Source organism: Pleurodeles waltl, chromosome 10, assembly GCF_031143425.1.
Source record: "Pleurodeles waltl isolate 20211129_DDA chromosome 10, aPleWal1.hap1.20221129, whole genome shotgun sequence".
Taxonomy (NCBI): Eukaryota; Metazoa; Chordata; class Amphibia; order Caudata; family Salamandridae; genus Pleurodeles; species Pleurodeles waltl.
Genome location: NC_090449.1, coordinates 1,002,667,594 through 1,002,685,455, shown reverse-complemented (window position 1 = coordinate 1,002,685,455; position 17,862 = coordinate 1,002,667,594). Strand labels below are relative to the sequence as shown.

General features: G+C 40.0%; 1 protein-coding gene across 2 annotated transcripts in view; it reads left to right on the top strand.

Annotated features, from left to right (window-relative positions):
- The window catches only part of PHKA1 (phosphorylase kinase regulatory subunit alpha 1), a 967,577-nt gene that overhangs the window by 590,540 nt on the left and 359,175 nt on the right, over positions 1-17,862 (top strand). For both annotated transcript variants that reach the window (XM_069211854.1, XM_069211853.1), the window contains exon 21: positions 1,397-1,536. In XM_069211854.1, the coding sequence (XP_069067955.1) occupies positions 1,397-1,536 (140 nt within the window). The remainder of the gene's footprint in view (positions 1-1,396; positions 1,537-17,862) is intronic.

The following is a 17,862-nucleotide window of genomic DNA, read 5'->3' as shown; positions in this document are numbered from 1 at the left end:
TTTAATGCATTGCCATGAATCTGGGATCGAGTGGATTTATAATAGACTCAATGCTGATCTACCTCTGGGGATCCTACCTCCCCCCTTTCAAGAACTAACAGTCTGGTGTTACCTGATAAATATGCCTGAACAAGTTCATTGGTCTTATGGTGGCATAAAAGTCAGGAACTCAGGCTTGTATGACATGGCTTGCCTCTGCATTTTGCCATATGGGAACAGTATTGTGAGAAGGAGCCTAGAAGGGACAATCTTTTCATGTTAGCCATAATGTAAAGAAAATGGAAAAGACAACTTAAAAACAACACTGTCTGCACAATGGGAAAAAGGAGAGGCAGATTTGCATAGGTCAGAGTCTCTGATTTGCACATATCATTATATTACCTCGGGCTGCTGGAAATAGTATGCTCAACTGATAGCACACCTTGGGAGTGCATTCTCCTTTCAATAAGGCCTATGCTCTCACCTGCCTTTGTTTCTTTTGCTCTATTTCATTATGGACAATGTTTATACACCAGAGCATTTGTCTTTAGTAAATCAACCTATTGTTTGCTTGGACCAAAAATTAAATGAGCTGATTCAAAGCAAATTGATTAATTCTCTTTGATTGTTTGGGTTTAATCTTACAAACATTTAGCATCTATCTGAGCTAGAGGAGCAGCACTAGTACCTGAAGCCTATGTTATGATATGAATAGTGAATCTTCGAGCAGAATGCCCAACAGTTTCACAGCAGGTGTCTCAATTTAATTTTGGAGTGCCAGCCATTTATTCCTGAAGCTGAGGGGACAACTGGGAGCCTGACTCTATGTGGCGTAAAAGATGTTGGTACCTGCTTCCTGGAACCTGGAACCTGGATCGTGGCCGCCATGTTATTTGTCATTGGCTAGGAAGTTCACAGCAGGCAGTGTTATTATTTGACCTATAGGTATTTTGAAACACATTTAGCCTTATGATGTAGAGGGAGAGATTCAGCCATAGAACTCCTGTTGATTATCCATTGTGATTGTTTTTTCCATGTATGCAGACAAATGTTCATGTTGATAGGTACTTTAGATGTATATTGCTTCAGTCTGTGTTTTGGTTTAAAGTAGGTGGCACAGAGTTTCTCACACAGGTGCCACTAGGTGAACCACTAAGGGAGGTGCCTTCTTCCTTTTGCTGGCATAGTATCATTGTATTTGATGTTCTTCACCAGAGGTGTCAATGTGCTACTTATTTTTCAGCCTGTTGTTTGGTGTTGGTATGGCACTCATGGAGCCCCTTAGTGCTGCTGCCCTCAAGCATGTGCCTTTTGGGCTATCCATCGCTGCTCACTGGGTTTGCGGAGTAAAAACATATTTGTTTGGTCCCTAATGCAAGAAACGTTCATATTTATTGGATTCTGATTCTGTTACTAGGTACTGAACATACCTGCTGAGGTCCACCTCCCCAAAGACGCTGCTGGAAATGTGGATTTCAAGGCACTGGTTGGACAGTTGCGAGAGTGCCCCAGTTTACAGGACCAAGCCGATATCCTGTACATCCTGTATACTATGAAGTAGGAGAACATTTTCTTACAATTTTAAAGTGAAAGTATTTATTAATAAATGATTATCTTTTAGATTACACTGTTTTATGTATTTGTTGCCTTTGCTTCTAAATGGAATTTCTCTTTTTTCACATTAGTTTCAGATAACTCATAAATGTACAGAGTCCCCGAATAAGCATGTTCTCTTACCTTGTACAAACCCAGTCCACAACTCAAAACAGCAGCAGTTGTTCAGTCACATTTGCAAACTTGGCAAGTGGCTGACGCTGCGTTATTCAGTCCTCCAAGCTGCTCCCTTATCTATTTACTGTCCAAAAATTCCCACAGATTCCCATTTCTGAACTTGCTGTAGTGAATGAAATACTTCCACTATGCTCTGCTATCTGAAGTGAGAAGACAGAAGTATGTGGATTCAGCAGTATTAAAATGAATAACACTTGAGGAAGGTCTGGTCATGTATAAAATAACCCTTATGTGATGAAAATACATAGTTTATCTTAACAGTACAGGAAATAACAGTTGCCATTGAAGTAATCCTAAAATATATATGAGGGAGTGGGAGTAAATTAACACACCCACTAAAGTCATTAATAAACACACAGTAGCTAAAATGTTGTTGTTGTTATCCAATTACATACCCTCTTACTTGATGAAGAACACTACCCACCTAGTGTGGCATGATTCATAAGTTCTCTAATAAGCAAGAGTATTGATGTTCTCCTGATGTTAAGTAGATTGTTATGGCTTCCTGTTGTCCACACATCTATTCAACCTCTTTTCCACACGATTAAAAATAAGAGGGTCAAACCTTTGCATCATTTCTGTTCATAGTGATTCCATTCTAAGTGTACTTAGAATGGCATCACATGTCAGGCACCTTTCTTGACACAGTAGGCCATGAGATCTCACTTATAGTATCTTAAAGTGAAATTGTACAGGGAGTGCAGAATTATTAGGCAAATGAGTATTTTGACCACATTATCCTCTTTATGCATGTTGTCTTACTCCAAGCTGTATAGGCTCGAAAGCCTACTACCAATTAAGCATATTAGGTGATGTGCATCTCTGTAATGAGAAGGGGTGTGGTCTAATGACATCAACACCCTATATCAGGTGTGCATAATTATTAGGCAACTTCCTTTCCTTTGGCAAAATGGGTTGAAAGAAGGACTTGACAGGCTCAGAAAAGTCAAAAATAGTGAGATATCTTGCAGAGGGATGCAGCACTCTTAAAATTGCAAAGCTTCTGAAGCGTGATCATCGAACAATCAAGCGTTTCATTCAAAATAGTCAACAGGGTCGCAAGAAGCGTGTGGAAAAACCAAGGCGCAAAATAACTGCCCATGAACTGAGAAAAGTCAAGCGTGCAGCTGCCACGATGCCACTTGCCACCAGTTTGGCCATATTTCAGAGCTGCAACATCACTGGAGTGCCCAAAAGCACAAGGTGTGCAATACTCAGAGACATGGCCAAGGTAAGAAAGGCTGAAAGACGACCACCACTGAACAAGACACACAAGCTGAAACGTCAAGACTGGGCCAAGAAATATCTCAAGACTGATTTTTCTAAGGTTTTATGGACTGATGAAATGAGAGTGAGTCTTGATGGGCCAGATGGATGGGCCCGTGGCTGGATTGGTAAAGGGCAGAGAGCTCCAGTCCGACTCAGACGCCAGCAAGGTGGAGGTGGAGTACTGGTTTGGGCTGGTATCATCAAATTGTGGGGCCTTTTCGGGTTGAGGATGGAGTCAAGCTCAACTCCCAGTCCTACTGCCAGTTCCTGGAAGACACCTTCTTCAAGCAGTGGTACAGGAAGAAGTCTGCATCCTTCAAGAAAAACATGATTTTCATGCAGGACAATGCTCCATCACACGCGTCCAAGTACTCCACAGCGTGGCTGGCAAGAAAGGGTACAAAAGAAGGAAATCTAATGACATGGCCTCCTTGTTCACCTGATCTGAACCCCATTGAGAACCTGTGGTCCATCATCAAATGTGAGATTTACAAGGAGGGAAAACAGTACACCTCTCTGAACAGTGTCTGGGAGGCTGTGGTTGCTGCTACACGCAATGTTGATGGTGAACAGATCAAAACACTGACAGAATCCATGGATGGCAGGCTTTTGAGTGTCCTTGCAAAGAAAGGTGGCTATATTGGTCACTGATTTGTTTTTGTTTTGTTTTTGAATGTCAGAAATGTATATTTGTGAATGTTGAGATGTTATATTGGTTTCACTGGTAATAATAAATAATTGAAATGGGTATATATTTTTTTTTTGTTAAGTTGCCTAATAATTATGCACAGTAATAGTCACCTGCACACACAGATATCCCCCTAACATAGCTAAAACTAAAAACAAACTAAAAACTACTTCCAAAAATATTCAGCTTTGATATTAATGAGTTTTTTGGGTTCATTGAGAACATGGTTGTTGTTCAATAATAAAATTAATCCTCAAAAATACAACTTGCCTAATAATTCTGCACTCCCTGTATGTCAGGACTAAGGTAGAATAGACTTAGGATGTGTCTGCAATTAACCACATCTGAATTCGAGATCTCATTGCTAGTTGACTAAACAGAAAGATGCCAGGGAGGATTCATCTAGGTAATAAATGGGAAACCCACTAATGAAGCATGTCACAGTAGGTGAGAGATGGTGTGCCATCCAGTGTGATTATATGTAAGCAAATAATTTCACCAAAGGTGTGGCTAGCTCTTTCTGGTATTGTACTTTGTGTGCTTATGTCATTGCATCAATGCACAAAAACCCAATGACTTGTACATGTGTGGTATTTATTGATCCATTTCTTAAAATGTAATCTGATAAATGTCAATTTGGAGAATATACATTCTCATCGGAGTAAATGTGGGATTCTGACTGCCAACCTTTCCAAACATACAACCACCCCAGGTTGCATGTAAACAATGGTTTGTACTCGGAGATGGTCTTTTCAAAAGCAAAACCATTGTCTTCCTTGAAACAGAACAAGGTAGAGATAAAGATGCTTTATTTGAATGAAAAAAACTTTACATATTCACTACAGTCTAAGACTTGTGACTGGTTTTAATTGGGACATTTTGTAATTACCACAAAATGGGTTTGGTCTTCAAGATAGCATAGACATAAGATTTTAAATTATTTGTTAAATAAGTATGTCTTTTAAAATGCAGTTTCCATCAGGTCTGGTTTTCCAGTTGTGTGACTGAGAAAAGAATGGACAGTTCGACCTGGCTTTCTGTTGTCAAGTAAGCAACCTCATAAGCAGGGAGAGAATTGTATCTCATTAATACTTCTTACTGTTCTAGACTATGCTCTTTGATATTTGACTTCAATTGGATCTGTTGGTTAATCTCTCGGATTCACTATAAATTAATAAACAACATTTTTCAAGATGTTTACATTTTTTGCAACAGGTTTGCTTGTCCTATAATTATGGGCATAACAAACCATTCTGTGTAGGATTGCGATTAATCCAAGAACCACATATTGGAATCGATCATATGAGGCTCAGGAAAAAAACTGTCTGGAGCAGACTGGGGTTATTTTGCAGAAGGATGAGCTGTTGTATCCTCAATCCACTCGAGAATGAAAAGAGCCAGTGTATTTGAGAAATTGTGCTATGAATGAAAATTAATCTTTCAGCCCCGTTGGAACCACAACTGCTCCATGAAGTATAAGACTGGTATTAAATATTTCATAAGGCTTCTTTTAGCTCCCACTTAATACTGTGTCTCGCAAGCATTCCAGGGTTTTCATGTGATGTTATATTAAGGGTACCAAACAGTTCCCCACCAGTTTTCAGTAGTAGAGATCTTAAACTTAACCAACTTACTTCTGAAATCAGCCCTAGAATATTGGGGAACATTTTTAGCGCCCATTTGAAGCAGTTACATTACGTTGCCAGCCTGGACAGTTTGCAAGACAATATTTGTCTAAACAGCTTTCCCACTAGATTAAAATAATGCTGCCTAGTGCTAGACACCAGAGACCATTGTTCCTACTTTAAGAGATTTAAAGAGAATTGAGTCTCTATTGAATACTTCTGACTACAGATACCTCACCTGATAAATATTCCTAAGTGCCAGACAGGATCTGGAAAGCTCTTTGCAACAGCTCCTCTACACTAGTAGGTGGTGCCGAAAAACTCTTTGCAACAGCTCCTCCACACTGGTAGGTGGTGCCATCGGCAGCTGTCTTTACTCTGTCTCGCCTCTGAACACAACAACACATAGCCGTATAAAGATGCCACCTCTACAGGCTGACACCAGTTACTCATTATGCATGCCTTTTGATGCAGGTCTGTTACCTTTTTAGTGATTGTACTGAGTTTATCAAGCTTCTATCTGACAGTGTGCCTGGGTGTCTACTTTCCTGAATGAGAGAGTTAAGCTGTTTGTCTCGAGCAGATGTGAGTTATGGATCAGCAGAACATTGTCTCTAGTGTTTGACATCAAACAAGACTCCACGTCCCGTGAAACTTTTTCCTAATGCACCTGATGGCCATCAGAGCAGGAAGCCAAGCTTTAAGTCACGGAACACAAGAATTGGGGCCGTTCCCATTCCAACGTGCAGTCATTCTTGCCCCCGTCACTAAGTTAGAAGACAAATACAAACCTAAAAAATGCAAGCTTTGCTTCCCTGCCTTTGCACTGCTGATGGTCCTGGGAAAAGTTCCACAGTAGATGCTGGTAAGGGACTACCCTGGCTTCAATGACTGAATTTGAGCGGTATCGCAAGGGACACAAGCAACTGCGCAAAATACAGGAAACACGCTTAAATGGGTCAAAAGAGGGAAAAGAAACAGAGAAAGAACGAGAGGGTGTCACCACGAGACCAATTACCCGCAATCAGAGAAATTAGACCATAATCTTCAGGACCTTGGGGGTTCACATAATGAAATTTCCATTGTGAATATATCGAACTTGAAACTTGACGCACAACAAATAAAAATTATCAACAAAGGTTTGGGCTTTGTTCCTACTTCTTTACCTAATTTTGCTGAAAAACACATAAATTTGTATAAGTTCATTCGTAAATGTAAGATATACAAATTCCCTCAAGAGAAAACATACCAGCTTCTCCTATTTCTGTCAGCATTACACCTAGTAATATGACCATAAAAGATATGCACCCAAATCACCATGCATTTACATTCTTCCGAAAATACAAAACAGATTCCTTCCCACCAGGTAGGCCCAATCATCTCAGGAATAGGGTCCCCCACTGAAAAACTATCAGAATTCATCAATACTTTTCTACAACCATTTGTATGCAGCTTACCTTAATTCATTAAGGATACTAAAGATTTATTGTGCAAAATCAGTGACTAAGTGGATGGACGGTCATTATTTAGTTACTCTTGATGTCGCTTCACTTTATACCAGCATCCCCAAGGCTGAGGGTATGGTCGCCATACAGCATTATTTAGACAAGTAGGATGTGACTTTGTTGGAACATTCAAATATGTTGATGGATCTTATTGAAACTGTTTTGAATAACAATCTGTTCATACATAATGGAACATGGTACAGCCAAATACAGGGAGTAGCCATGGGGGCAAAATTCTCTCCATCCTTCGCTAATCTGTGTACGGGCTTTTTTGAAAAAGTACATTTATGGCAGAAGTGCTTTCCAGAACTAATTCAAGATGTCATATACTGGGGCAGATACATAGATGATGTACTTGTGTTCTGGTCTGGTGATTCTGACTCTTTGTCAGTTCATCCAACATCTAAACGATAATGTTTTCAACATCAAATTCTCCAGCCAACACAGTACTACCCAGGTTGATTTTTTTCGACATCACCCTGTATATAAACAACAACAAACTATGTTCCAAGATGTATAAGAAACCGACAGCCTGCAATTCCATACTGCATGCCAAGAGCTCTCATCTGCATTTGCAAATTAAGTTTATTCCCTATTGTGAAGCCACCAGATTCAGACAACTGCAGTCAGGATACAAAATTCCAAAGTGAGCTACACTTAATGGAACAACATTTCACAACACAGGGTTATCCTGGGAGCCTCCTATTTGAGGCCAGTAATAGGATTAAAAAAACGAAACACGATACTCTCCTCACGGCCTCCAGCAAGGGAAAACGTAAGGAACATAGAAAATTGTCCCTCATTACCCCTTACAATGCTCTTAGTCCCCAGATTTACAAAATTCTTCATAGACATGAGTCCTTTTTGCTAGCTGACAACAGCTAAAAAATGGAATTACCACTAAACCAAGTGTTAAACACAGTAGGGGACCGTAGTTTTTTACACCCGAGACCAACACAACATGCTACATAGTGTGATGCAAAAATTCAAGCTCTGTAATGCATAGTTGCTGTTAAATAGAAGAGAGTAGGCACGTCGGTTGTTCACATCTATTCACAAAAGATAGTCTCTTTATTGATGGACGAAATATATCCAGTGAGAAAGAGCATCGAGCCAGAAACAGCCAACACGTGTTTCGTCACACTGGTGACTTTTTCAAGGCTAATGGATGAAGTGAGGTAATCAATTTAATGCATGGAACAACGCGTAGGATAACTCATCATCTCAGAAACTGTAATTCAGGTGTAAGGTAAATACACCTTAATGCAAGAAAGACCACGAGAACGAAGTAATCTGTATGTAGGACCCTGATAAGTCCCAAAATGTATGTTCGCAAACGGGCGAATGCCGTGGCGCTAGTCAGGCTTCAGTCAGGCTTCCTTAGGAGTGCGGCTATCTTTCACCCTTACTTACCCCACCAACACAACATGGTTACCCAAACTACCCTATGGCTTCTATAAATGTGGGCATTATAATATTTGTTACTGTGTCAAGATTGTTACCTTTCAGTACAACACTATGGTTTCACATAAGATCTCAAAATTTATGAATTGTAATACCAGATATGTGGTTTAGTGTCTAATATGTGTATGCAATCGCATCTATGTGGCAGTACTATAAGGCCACTTGAAGAAAGAATCTAGGAACACATAAGGGCTATTAGACATAACAACACAGACTATCACTTTGCACCGCATTACAATCCTGTGGATGGACAAAGATACATTTTGGGGATTACTGTTCATGGTATTGATACAGTAGGTACTTTACCAAGGGTAGGGGAATAAGACTTTGATGTTGAGACGTATGAGAGCAAATGGATTATTAGACTCAAAGAGGTGGAACAGGCTCTCAATATTGATAAAGACTTACATGTGTTCCTTTGAAACTAGATGATCAGAAGAAGTGCTTTATGTTATGTTCTGCTTTATTTCTAGCTCTGCCCACTGTTCTCATGTACTATGTAAAAACAACTGTTGTTATGTGGTACAACCTATATACCATCTCCATTTGTCATTTTGAAGTTTGAAGTTTGTTGTATGCTGCAATGAGGACTCACAGGTCATCCATTATTGAAGTATAATGTTTTGTGGGCTAGATACATTTACCTTTTGGGGGCAATCAACCAGAGAACAACATTGTTAGTCCCCCCTCTCTCTTTTGTTTTGTAAGACCATACTTTCATTTATTTTGAACAACATTTATTTTTCATGTCAATGAAGCTGTGCAATTAAAGTCAAGACAATAGTAGGCTCTTCTCTATGTCTGTAATAATTGTCCTTGTACATATACGCTTACTACACTTTTTTACATTTAGATTTGCGACATATCGCAATGAAGAGTATATAATATTCCACATTGTACTACAATTATATATCAGATGTAATTCTATATTTGAGTATATTCGCAAGGTTTCTCAAGATGCACAGTTCAATGCATATGACATTAGGCCTTTTTCTGTGCTGATGATACCTTCATCCGCATATACATTCATTATACGAAGAATGAGCAATATGAATACTAATCTGGAGTTGGTCCCAATTAAACAGAATAATTTTGCTGTATGAATGTCTACTCTCACAACTTCGGTGTATACCTGTAGTTCTACATGCTACTCTGTACATTCCAAAATGGTGCCTCCGCTTTCTTCTACGCCACAAACGTTTATCTTTTGACTCAAATTATTTTGTATGTTAATGGGTCCGTGTAATTACAGTCAGAACAATATTAGGCCCTTCCTTATGTCATTAACATTGTCCTTGCATATGTACGCTTACAATACTATTCGTTATCGAGATTTGCGACACATCGTAATGAATAGTATATAATATTCTATTACCACGACTTATGTATCATACACTATTCTATGTTCGTTATATTTACAATGTTTCTGAAGATGACAATTCCATCCACGTTTCTCGTGTTGGTGACACCTTCATCCGCACGTACGTCACATCTTCGGTTCTTAACATTATTTCTACATGCTATTTTGTACATTCCTAAATGGTGCTTATGAGTTCCTCTACCCCACAAACGGGTGCTAATCAAGACCTCTTTCTATCACCATGGGTTACGTGCATCTAAACCTGCTCACCGGCTTCTCTCGCACGATTGCAATTTTGTTTTTCGCTCGGCACGGCATTAACATTTCATGGTGAGTGCTTTAGGTTTACGTCTTTAATGCTTTTTAACTCGGTCACTAATTTGATTGTGCTTCAGTTACAAGTCTTTTATTTTTATTACGCTCAGAGTCTTCCGGTCAGGGGGTGTCTATGCTTAACGAGTCAGTCTAATTCTCATAGCACTGGCATTGACTGCTATTTTTACTTGACTGGTGACCTCACGCTTTGTTCGTTTTTGCTTTATTTAGCACATTTCATATCTGCAAGTCTGTCATTATTATGCAAAAATTACAGTATGCCGTAACGTGGTAGGCTCTTTATTAGAGGCAAATAATTTTGTTTTTATTCATGGCAGACAGTAGTAGCTACATTGTTGACCTTCATTAATGGGCCTTTGAAAATACAGGCGTGCCATACTGATTTTCCTCTACCTTACATGTTACGTTACCTTAATTCATTGTGTCAGAAGAACCATGGGGCATACCAGGTGTATGACTATCTGGGTTGGGAGATACGTATTCTTCACAGCAACAATTGCCTATCTTACATTGGTTATTATGTTCACTACAGGCTTATCATAGCCATCTCTTCTTGAATTTTTTGAGACCTTCCAGTACGTTGGCAGACAGCTCACTATAGATATGTTCCTTTCTGTTCATGTTTTTAGACATAATCACAGTGGCAATTCTAGTTTGTCGCAAGTTGGTTCTTTTCAACCCATCCCATGCTTTGATTTAGTTTCCGTACTATCATATATGGCAACTGTATACTCAATGGTAATGCTTAACTTTCATTCTTCCATAACTTGATTTAATCAATTTTTTGGGTTACTGAATAGTTCTCTGGAGTCTAAGGTGTGTGACACCATTGAACTCATGCTTTTACGTCGAAGAGGTCCTTGGTTTTCCTTTTTGTTCTCCCCTTTTTTCGAAGAATACTTTATTGACAGCTCAATTAGCGCTTTACGTTTGGTCGTTGTTTTCGACAATACATGGTATGTGCCTTATGTATTCTTTCTGAATTGCCGTCACTGAGTAATATACTCAGATCTTTGTACACTCACCATTTGGGACTGTTGTTTTTTTTTTCTTGTTTGGACTAACATCACTTTCTTTCACTGTTTGATGATATACGTGTCTTACGGCCTGAGAATTTTGGACACTGCGAATAGGCATTGCATGCACACAGTATCGCTATAAACCTACATCACTCTACCATCTAGCAAAACAAATAATAAGAGTTGCATGTTTATTTCGTTCTCTTCCTAACGACCACCATCTTTGAGGGAGTCGCTTTACCTCATTGTTTATAAGTGTAAAACACAAGTGGAAATTCTAACATTTGGTGTCGTGGAACTGTAACAACAATAATGTTTCCCTGATGTTGTTGTTTTATCTCATGTATACTCTTGTTGACATATCATTTTTGCAGCTTTGAGAAAGTCATGATGACGAAACACGTGGCGGCTGTTTTTGGATTAATCGCGCCTTTGAAAGAATAAACTTCAACCATTTACAAGCCGTTTTCAGAACTCTTACTAATATACTCTATTACAATATGGATTTGGTGGACTCTCTTTGTGGTGCCTTGGTAGTTCAAAATGCACCTTTCAGTTCTGATTGGATCGCCAATCAGTACTTGTTGCACCCTTGGTGATTGGGTGCAGTACCAGTAGGACACCCTATGAGCACCATTCACAATTGTAAATACATAACTTTCCCCAGTAATTGTATACATACGTAGGAAGTGCAAACCTGGAAGCATAGCCACCTCTCTTCTGTAGTGTATTCACCTTGCTAATTCCTGTTGATATTCACCCCATAGCTCAGCAGCACAAACTTGCACCTGGTGATCTAACATTTTTGACAGGGTGTCTGACTCCAGAGTTTCTTATTTTTCAAACCTTGCCCAGTCATGTCATTCGAATTGCATTAGCAACTGCAACATTGGACAGGGATTTTAAGAAAACTGACTCCATGAGCAAGAAAGTATTCTCATCGGCAAGCTTGCCAGTCTGATCATTAAATGCTGAGTGCTGCTTGAGGTGCTGTATCCTTGCCCTCTGCTATATGGTGAGTGATATTTTTTCCAAACTGTCAGAAGATTTCCACATCCCCTTCACCCAAACTCTTCTGGATCGCCAGGACCCAGAGAGACATATTTTGAGGTCCAGCATGGACACCAAGGACTGTGTTACTTAAGCTGGGACATCAGTGTTGTAATCTCACTTCATACTTGGATGGCAACAAAAATAGGACGCCCCTTTTACCCCAAAGGAAGATGGGGAAATTCATAAAACTTCAACCACACTATACTGTTCCGATACAAGTCACTAGGTGGCTTACTAGAGACCTGGAGGAGTCACAAGGAGCATCTGCTTCTTGAAGCAAGTGCTCTCACCCACCAAAAGGTGGCATGCTTCATCATTGGGCCTGCCCTTGTTGGACTGGTGCTGCAATATAAGATCTTTTGATGTGAATCGCCTAGAAGCAGCTGGTGTAGCCAATTTACTTCAGAAGGTGAGTGAGAAGATTGGATACGTTTGAATTGAAATTGGCTATAGATCTGCAAAAGGCTCTGCTTTTAATAGAAATTCATATCTATGCCAAATTAAAAGCAGATCAGGAAACCTACGGAAATAATGTTCTTAGTCTCTAAAAAAGGAAAATAGTCGGTGTGTAGAAAGAGATAAAACCAATGTATTTACACGGACGCTCATTCCTGGTCGACATGTTTCATGCCTAATATGTCAAAGAATGTCAAGCAGCAGATGCTGCTAGTGACCCTTCCAGATCCCTAATAAGCCACCTAGGAAGTGATATATGGAACAGTGTACTCTGCTTGAAATTATATTTAGATAGAGGAGACTGTGAACTGGACCGGAACTCCCCTGGTCCCCCCATTATTATAAGAAATTCATAAAACAACAGCAGTTCCTTCCAGGAATGAATCAAAATATCTAGAAGAAGGATCTTACACAATTAATTAACAAATATCCTATAGAAGTGACCATATTAATACATGTCATCCAATCTATTGGTCTAGTCAAAGGAATGTACTGGGAATATAATTCATGTCAACATAATGTTTACAATTTGTGAAGACATTGAGCATATTTAATCATTGTCCTATTAAAACATTTAGCTAATAAAAAAGGAGCACTGCTAATTACCCCACATATTACATCACATGTGAGAAATACTACGATGACATAATTGATAATATCACTGTAACATTTGCAGTACAATTGTTGATGAGAAAACTGCATCGCAAGTTTGTGAGTTATAGTTACCTTAGAGGATGAGTTAGTTACTTGAAATAACTCTGCTGAATTTCTATGGTTTTGTGTGTGTAAAACCTAAACCTAACTATGACATCCCTGTAACCTTTGGTTTGATTTTCTGCAGAATTTCTATGGTTTTGTGTGTGTAAAACCTAAACCTAACTATGACATCCCTGTAACCTTTGGTTTGATTTTTTAGTGAAATATAAACCTACACACACATACATACCAAACGCTTTCTGTGTTTCTCAAAGTAAGTGCCCACACTCCAGAAGGTTGTTGCATATGCTCAGTTTATTGTATACACAGCAGTTTTTTATTGTGAATGGAATACGTAGTTCCCAAATTTAGGCAGTTCCTAAATTTAGGCAGAGAGTTGCTATTTGGTATGGAGCACCATACAACACCAGCGACACTAAATCTGCTCACCACAGATGTCTGTTTCTCTACCAGAATTTTTAAGCATAGGAATAGCACAGTGCCATCCACACCGAGCTAGAAAGGGACAAACCCTCTTGTCATTTTTACACCAAGGAATGACTGTGTGTGTTTATATATCTATTACAGAGTAGCAGTAAGTACTCTGTAGTTATAGTCAGGATTACAGATATAGGAATTCCTCTGAATTTTTGTTGCTAATAACTATGCCTCGATTTGCCGAATCTCCATGCAACTTTCCCGTCATATAGCATTTTCTACATTGATGAAGGATTGAAAGTTTTGGAGTGGTTGGTCTAGGGGTGCAAAGATAAAAGGGGGTCCCAAAACACTTGTTTCCACCAGTGTATTTTTCCATAGCGATTTGTATCTAGTGTAGAGCAAAAACAGCTGAACAGATTCACATGACATTGGGCAGGATTAGAGATTATGGTGTGCAGATGATCCTTTTGGGTTCTGCAGGTAAGTATGTTTTAATTTATAAGGCATTTAAACTTAGTGAAATCTATTTTTGCAGTATTTTTGTGATATGTCTCAGAAGTACCGTGATACATAGCAATGACAATGCATTATGTGATTAGCTAATGACTGCCTTTACAAAAGGTAAAGGCAGTCATGTTGTTTTTATGTACATTTTGGCTGTGTCCTGCATTTTACCCGTGTATAAATGTAAGTATTAGGTTTGATATATTTTCCATGTCTGTTATCGCTTTATTAAAGTAGTAATAGATAGGGAAAGATAGTTATAAATTAATATGTAGATTTTTTAATTTTTTTTTAAATGTATGGTGGACCATGGTACTGCCTTGGGAGTACCGCTGTACCAAAATACATTAAAAAATAATAATAAATGTTAAAAAATAAAAATACACTGTACTATAATATATTTTACAAATATAGTGTATTACAGTGTATTTCCTATTTTTAACATATTTAAATCTTCACAAATCTTCTACAAATGATAGCGCTACTTAAAAGAATTGTTTGAAAATGTGCAGTTCTTGGTAAACTGCTGTACAGATATACAGAAGGTTATAAATACATATCTCTACCTATTACCACTCTATTAAAGTGGTAATAAGAAGGAATAAAACCTAATACTTACCTGTATGTAAGACCCTAACCCAGAACATAGAGAAATGCAGAATGCATCCAAACTGTGCTGAAAACGACATGGCTGCTTTTACATTTGGCAGTCACAGCCATTAGCGAGGCACATACTGCCTTATGAACATGTACCCCGGTATTCCTCAAATTTACAACGGTGTACAAAATATAACTCATTATTTAAAAATTGTAAAACTACTTAAACTATTCACACATACCACCAAAGATGACCAATTACATCTAGTAACCTATTTTCCTGCTACATTGTATTTACATCCGTTCATAGGCTTTCAAGCTATGTCTGTTTTAACTAACACACTCCACTTAACGCCATTCCACTATATGCCACTCCACGCTACGCTATTACACTATATGCCATTCCACTATACGATACTCCATTATACACCACTCCACTCCACTCTAGGCCACTCCACTCTACATTATTATACTCTTGGAGGTAATGCACATGTTTGTCAGCTCCATTGTTAGATTGTTTTCTTTCTGCCATTTCTGTCCGAGCTAGGGTTATAACACCTAGGGTGGATTAAAAAAATATAAGGCCTCCCCTTCTGACCACATCTAAACTCATGGTCAGCTCCTTCCTGACACTCCTGTAATCACTACTGCTTGTAAAGAAAAGAAAAGCAAATGGATTGATGCAAAAGAGAAACGGGTGGCTAAGAAGTCAGCCAACTACTAGCACAAAGCTAATTCTGTCTCACTTCTAGCAAGATATGATTGTGCCCACTGGGATAAGATGGAGGAGCTCCTCTACTACTTCCCAGAAGAGCATTGGACAAGGGGACATGTGAAAGCTGCAGAGGGCAAGCTTAAAAAAAGATACAGAAACAGCGAAAGCCATTGAGGCACTGCAAACACCAGCTCCCTGCAGCTCCTTTCGCCACATCCTTTATCGTGGAGGCTCAAAGACAACCTCTTCTGAAGCCTCCATGTACTTTCAGCACTCCAGGGCCAGCAGTCTTCCTGCAGGTTTGTTTTAGAGAGTCCTATAGGGGAAACAATTCCAGAGGCAAGGGTACCTCCCCTAAAGGAGCTACACCCGCCACTTACCCCTTCTCCCCCAACCACACTACACTTGTTGGGGGGGTGCCTATAAGGCTTCTTTCCCGCTTGGCAAACTGTCACTTCACACCAGTGGGTGTGGGACATTATCCAACATGGGTAATCTCTGGAGTTCACTTTCACACCTATCACCATTCCTCCGGCAAACACACACTCACCAGAACAGTAGAGGCTGCTCAGAGAGATCAAAGCTCTCCTCCTCAAAGAGGCTATCAAACCAGTCCCCCACCATCAGCAAGGCACAGGAGTTTACTCATTGGACTTCTGGATACCAAAAAAAGACTGGTCTCTCAGACCTATTCTGGATCTCGGACCCCGTAATGATTACATCCTGTCAGAGCACTTTCACATGGTGACACTTCAGGATGTCTTTCTGCTTCTCCAGCAAGGTGAATTTATGGCTCCGCTCAACCTGAAGTATAACAATTTATCCAGCTCTTCGCTGGTATCTTAGATTTATGGCCAGCATAAGGCATTACTAGTTTAGAGTGCTCCCCTTTGGGGTTGCTACTGGGCCATGGTTGTTCACCAAGTGCTTTGCAGTTGTGGCTGCATACCTGCGCAGACAAAACATCTATGTTTTCCCATATCTGGACAACTGGCTGAGGAAAAGTGCAGTCCGCCAGCAATGCAGCAAACACACACAGGCCACAATAGACCTGCTTCATTGCTTAGAATTTACCATAAATGCCACAGAATCACACCTCCAACCCCTCCACATCCAGCCATACCTAGGGGCTATTCTCTACTCTGAGGTAGGCATAGCCTATCCAAATCCTGCTAGGATCCAGCCCTTTTACCAACTGCTCCTTTTTGTTTCAACCAAATCAGCAACTCACTGTCAGAACAGTTAAGCGCCTCCTAGGCATGATGGCCTCCTGCATTGCCATAGTACCTCATTGGGGTACCTTACTCTTTCACCAGAAGACATAAGCATTCTTAAGGAAGTGTGCAGACCTACCTCTGTTTAAACCCTTCCGCATCTGCCCCTTCTGTTCCTCTCTTGAAAGGTGACATTTCTAGTTGCTACCACCTCACTCGGGCATGCCAGTGAGCTTCAGGCATTAACTCTGGAAGAACCTTTGTTCCAAGTACATAGAGATAGGGTTGTCCTCTACACCAACCTCACGTTCCTCCCTAAGGTGGTGTGTCGCTTCCACCTCAGTCAGTCCATTGACCTTCCCATTTTTTTCCACCACCTCATTCAGTTGCATAACGGGCTTTCAATTTTTTGGATATAAAACGAGTTCTCATGTACTACGTTGATAGAACCAGACCATTCAGAAAGACACAACAGCGAATTGTTGCTTTCTCTGAACCACACAAAGGGAAGGCTCCTTCCAAGTTAAGCATTGCCAGATGTATAGTTAAATGCATTCAGGCATGATCTAAGCCAAGAGGACTCTACCCACTCCTCCTAGAGCACACTCTACTTGGAGAAAGACAGCCATTATGGCCTTCTTGGGGAACATTCCTATAGCTGATGAATGCAAAGCAGCTAATTGGTCCACACCACACAAACTTTCAAAAATCACTACTGTGTGGATGTCCCAGCCCACCAATAAGCTAATGTTGGTTAGGCATTTCTTCATACACTCTTTGAATCTAATACAAAACCCACAGGCTTGCCACTGCTTTTTGGGAGGAATGCTTTACTGTCTATGCACAGCATGGGTATCAACAGCCGCACATGCCTCGAACGAAAAATGTGACTTAGCCTATAAGCAACTGTTTGTGGCATGTAGTGCTGAAGAGTCACATGCGCCAACCCCTTCTCCCTGAACGCCTCTGGCTGTTGCGGTATTGTAAGGAAATGCCTCCTTGGCATGGTTACCCCCTGACTTTTTGCCTTTGCTGATGCCAAGTTATGATTTGAAAGTGTGCTGAGGCCTGCTACCCAGGCCCCAGCACCAGTGTTCTTTCCCTAAACTGTACCTTTGTCTCCACAATTGGCACACCTTGGAATCTGGGT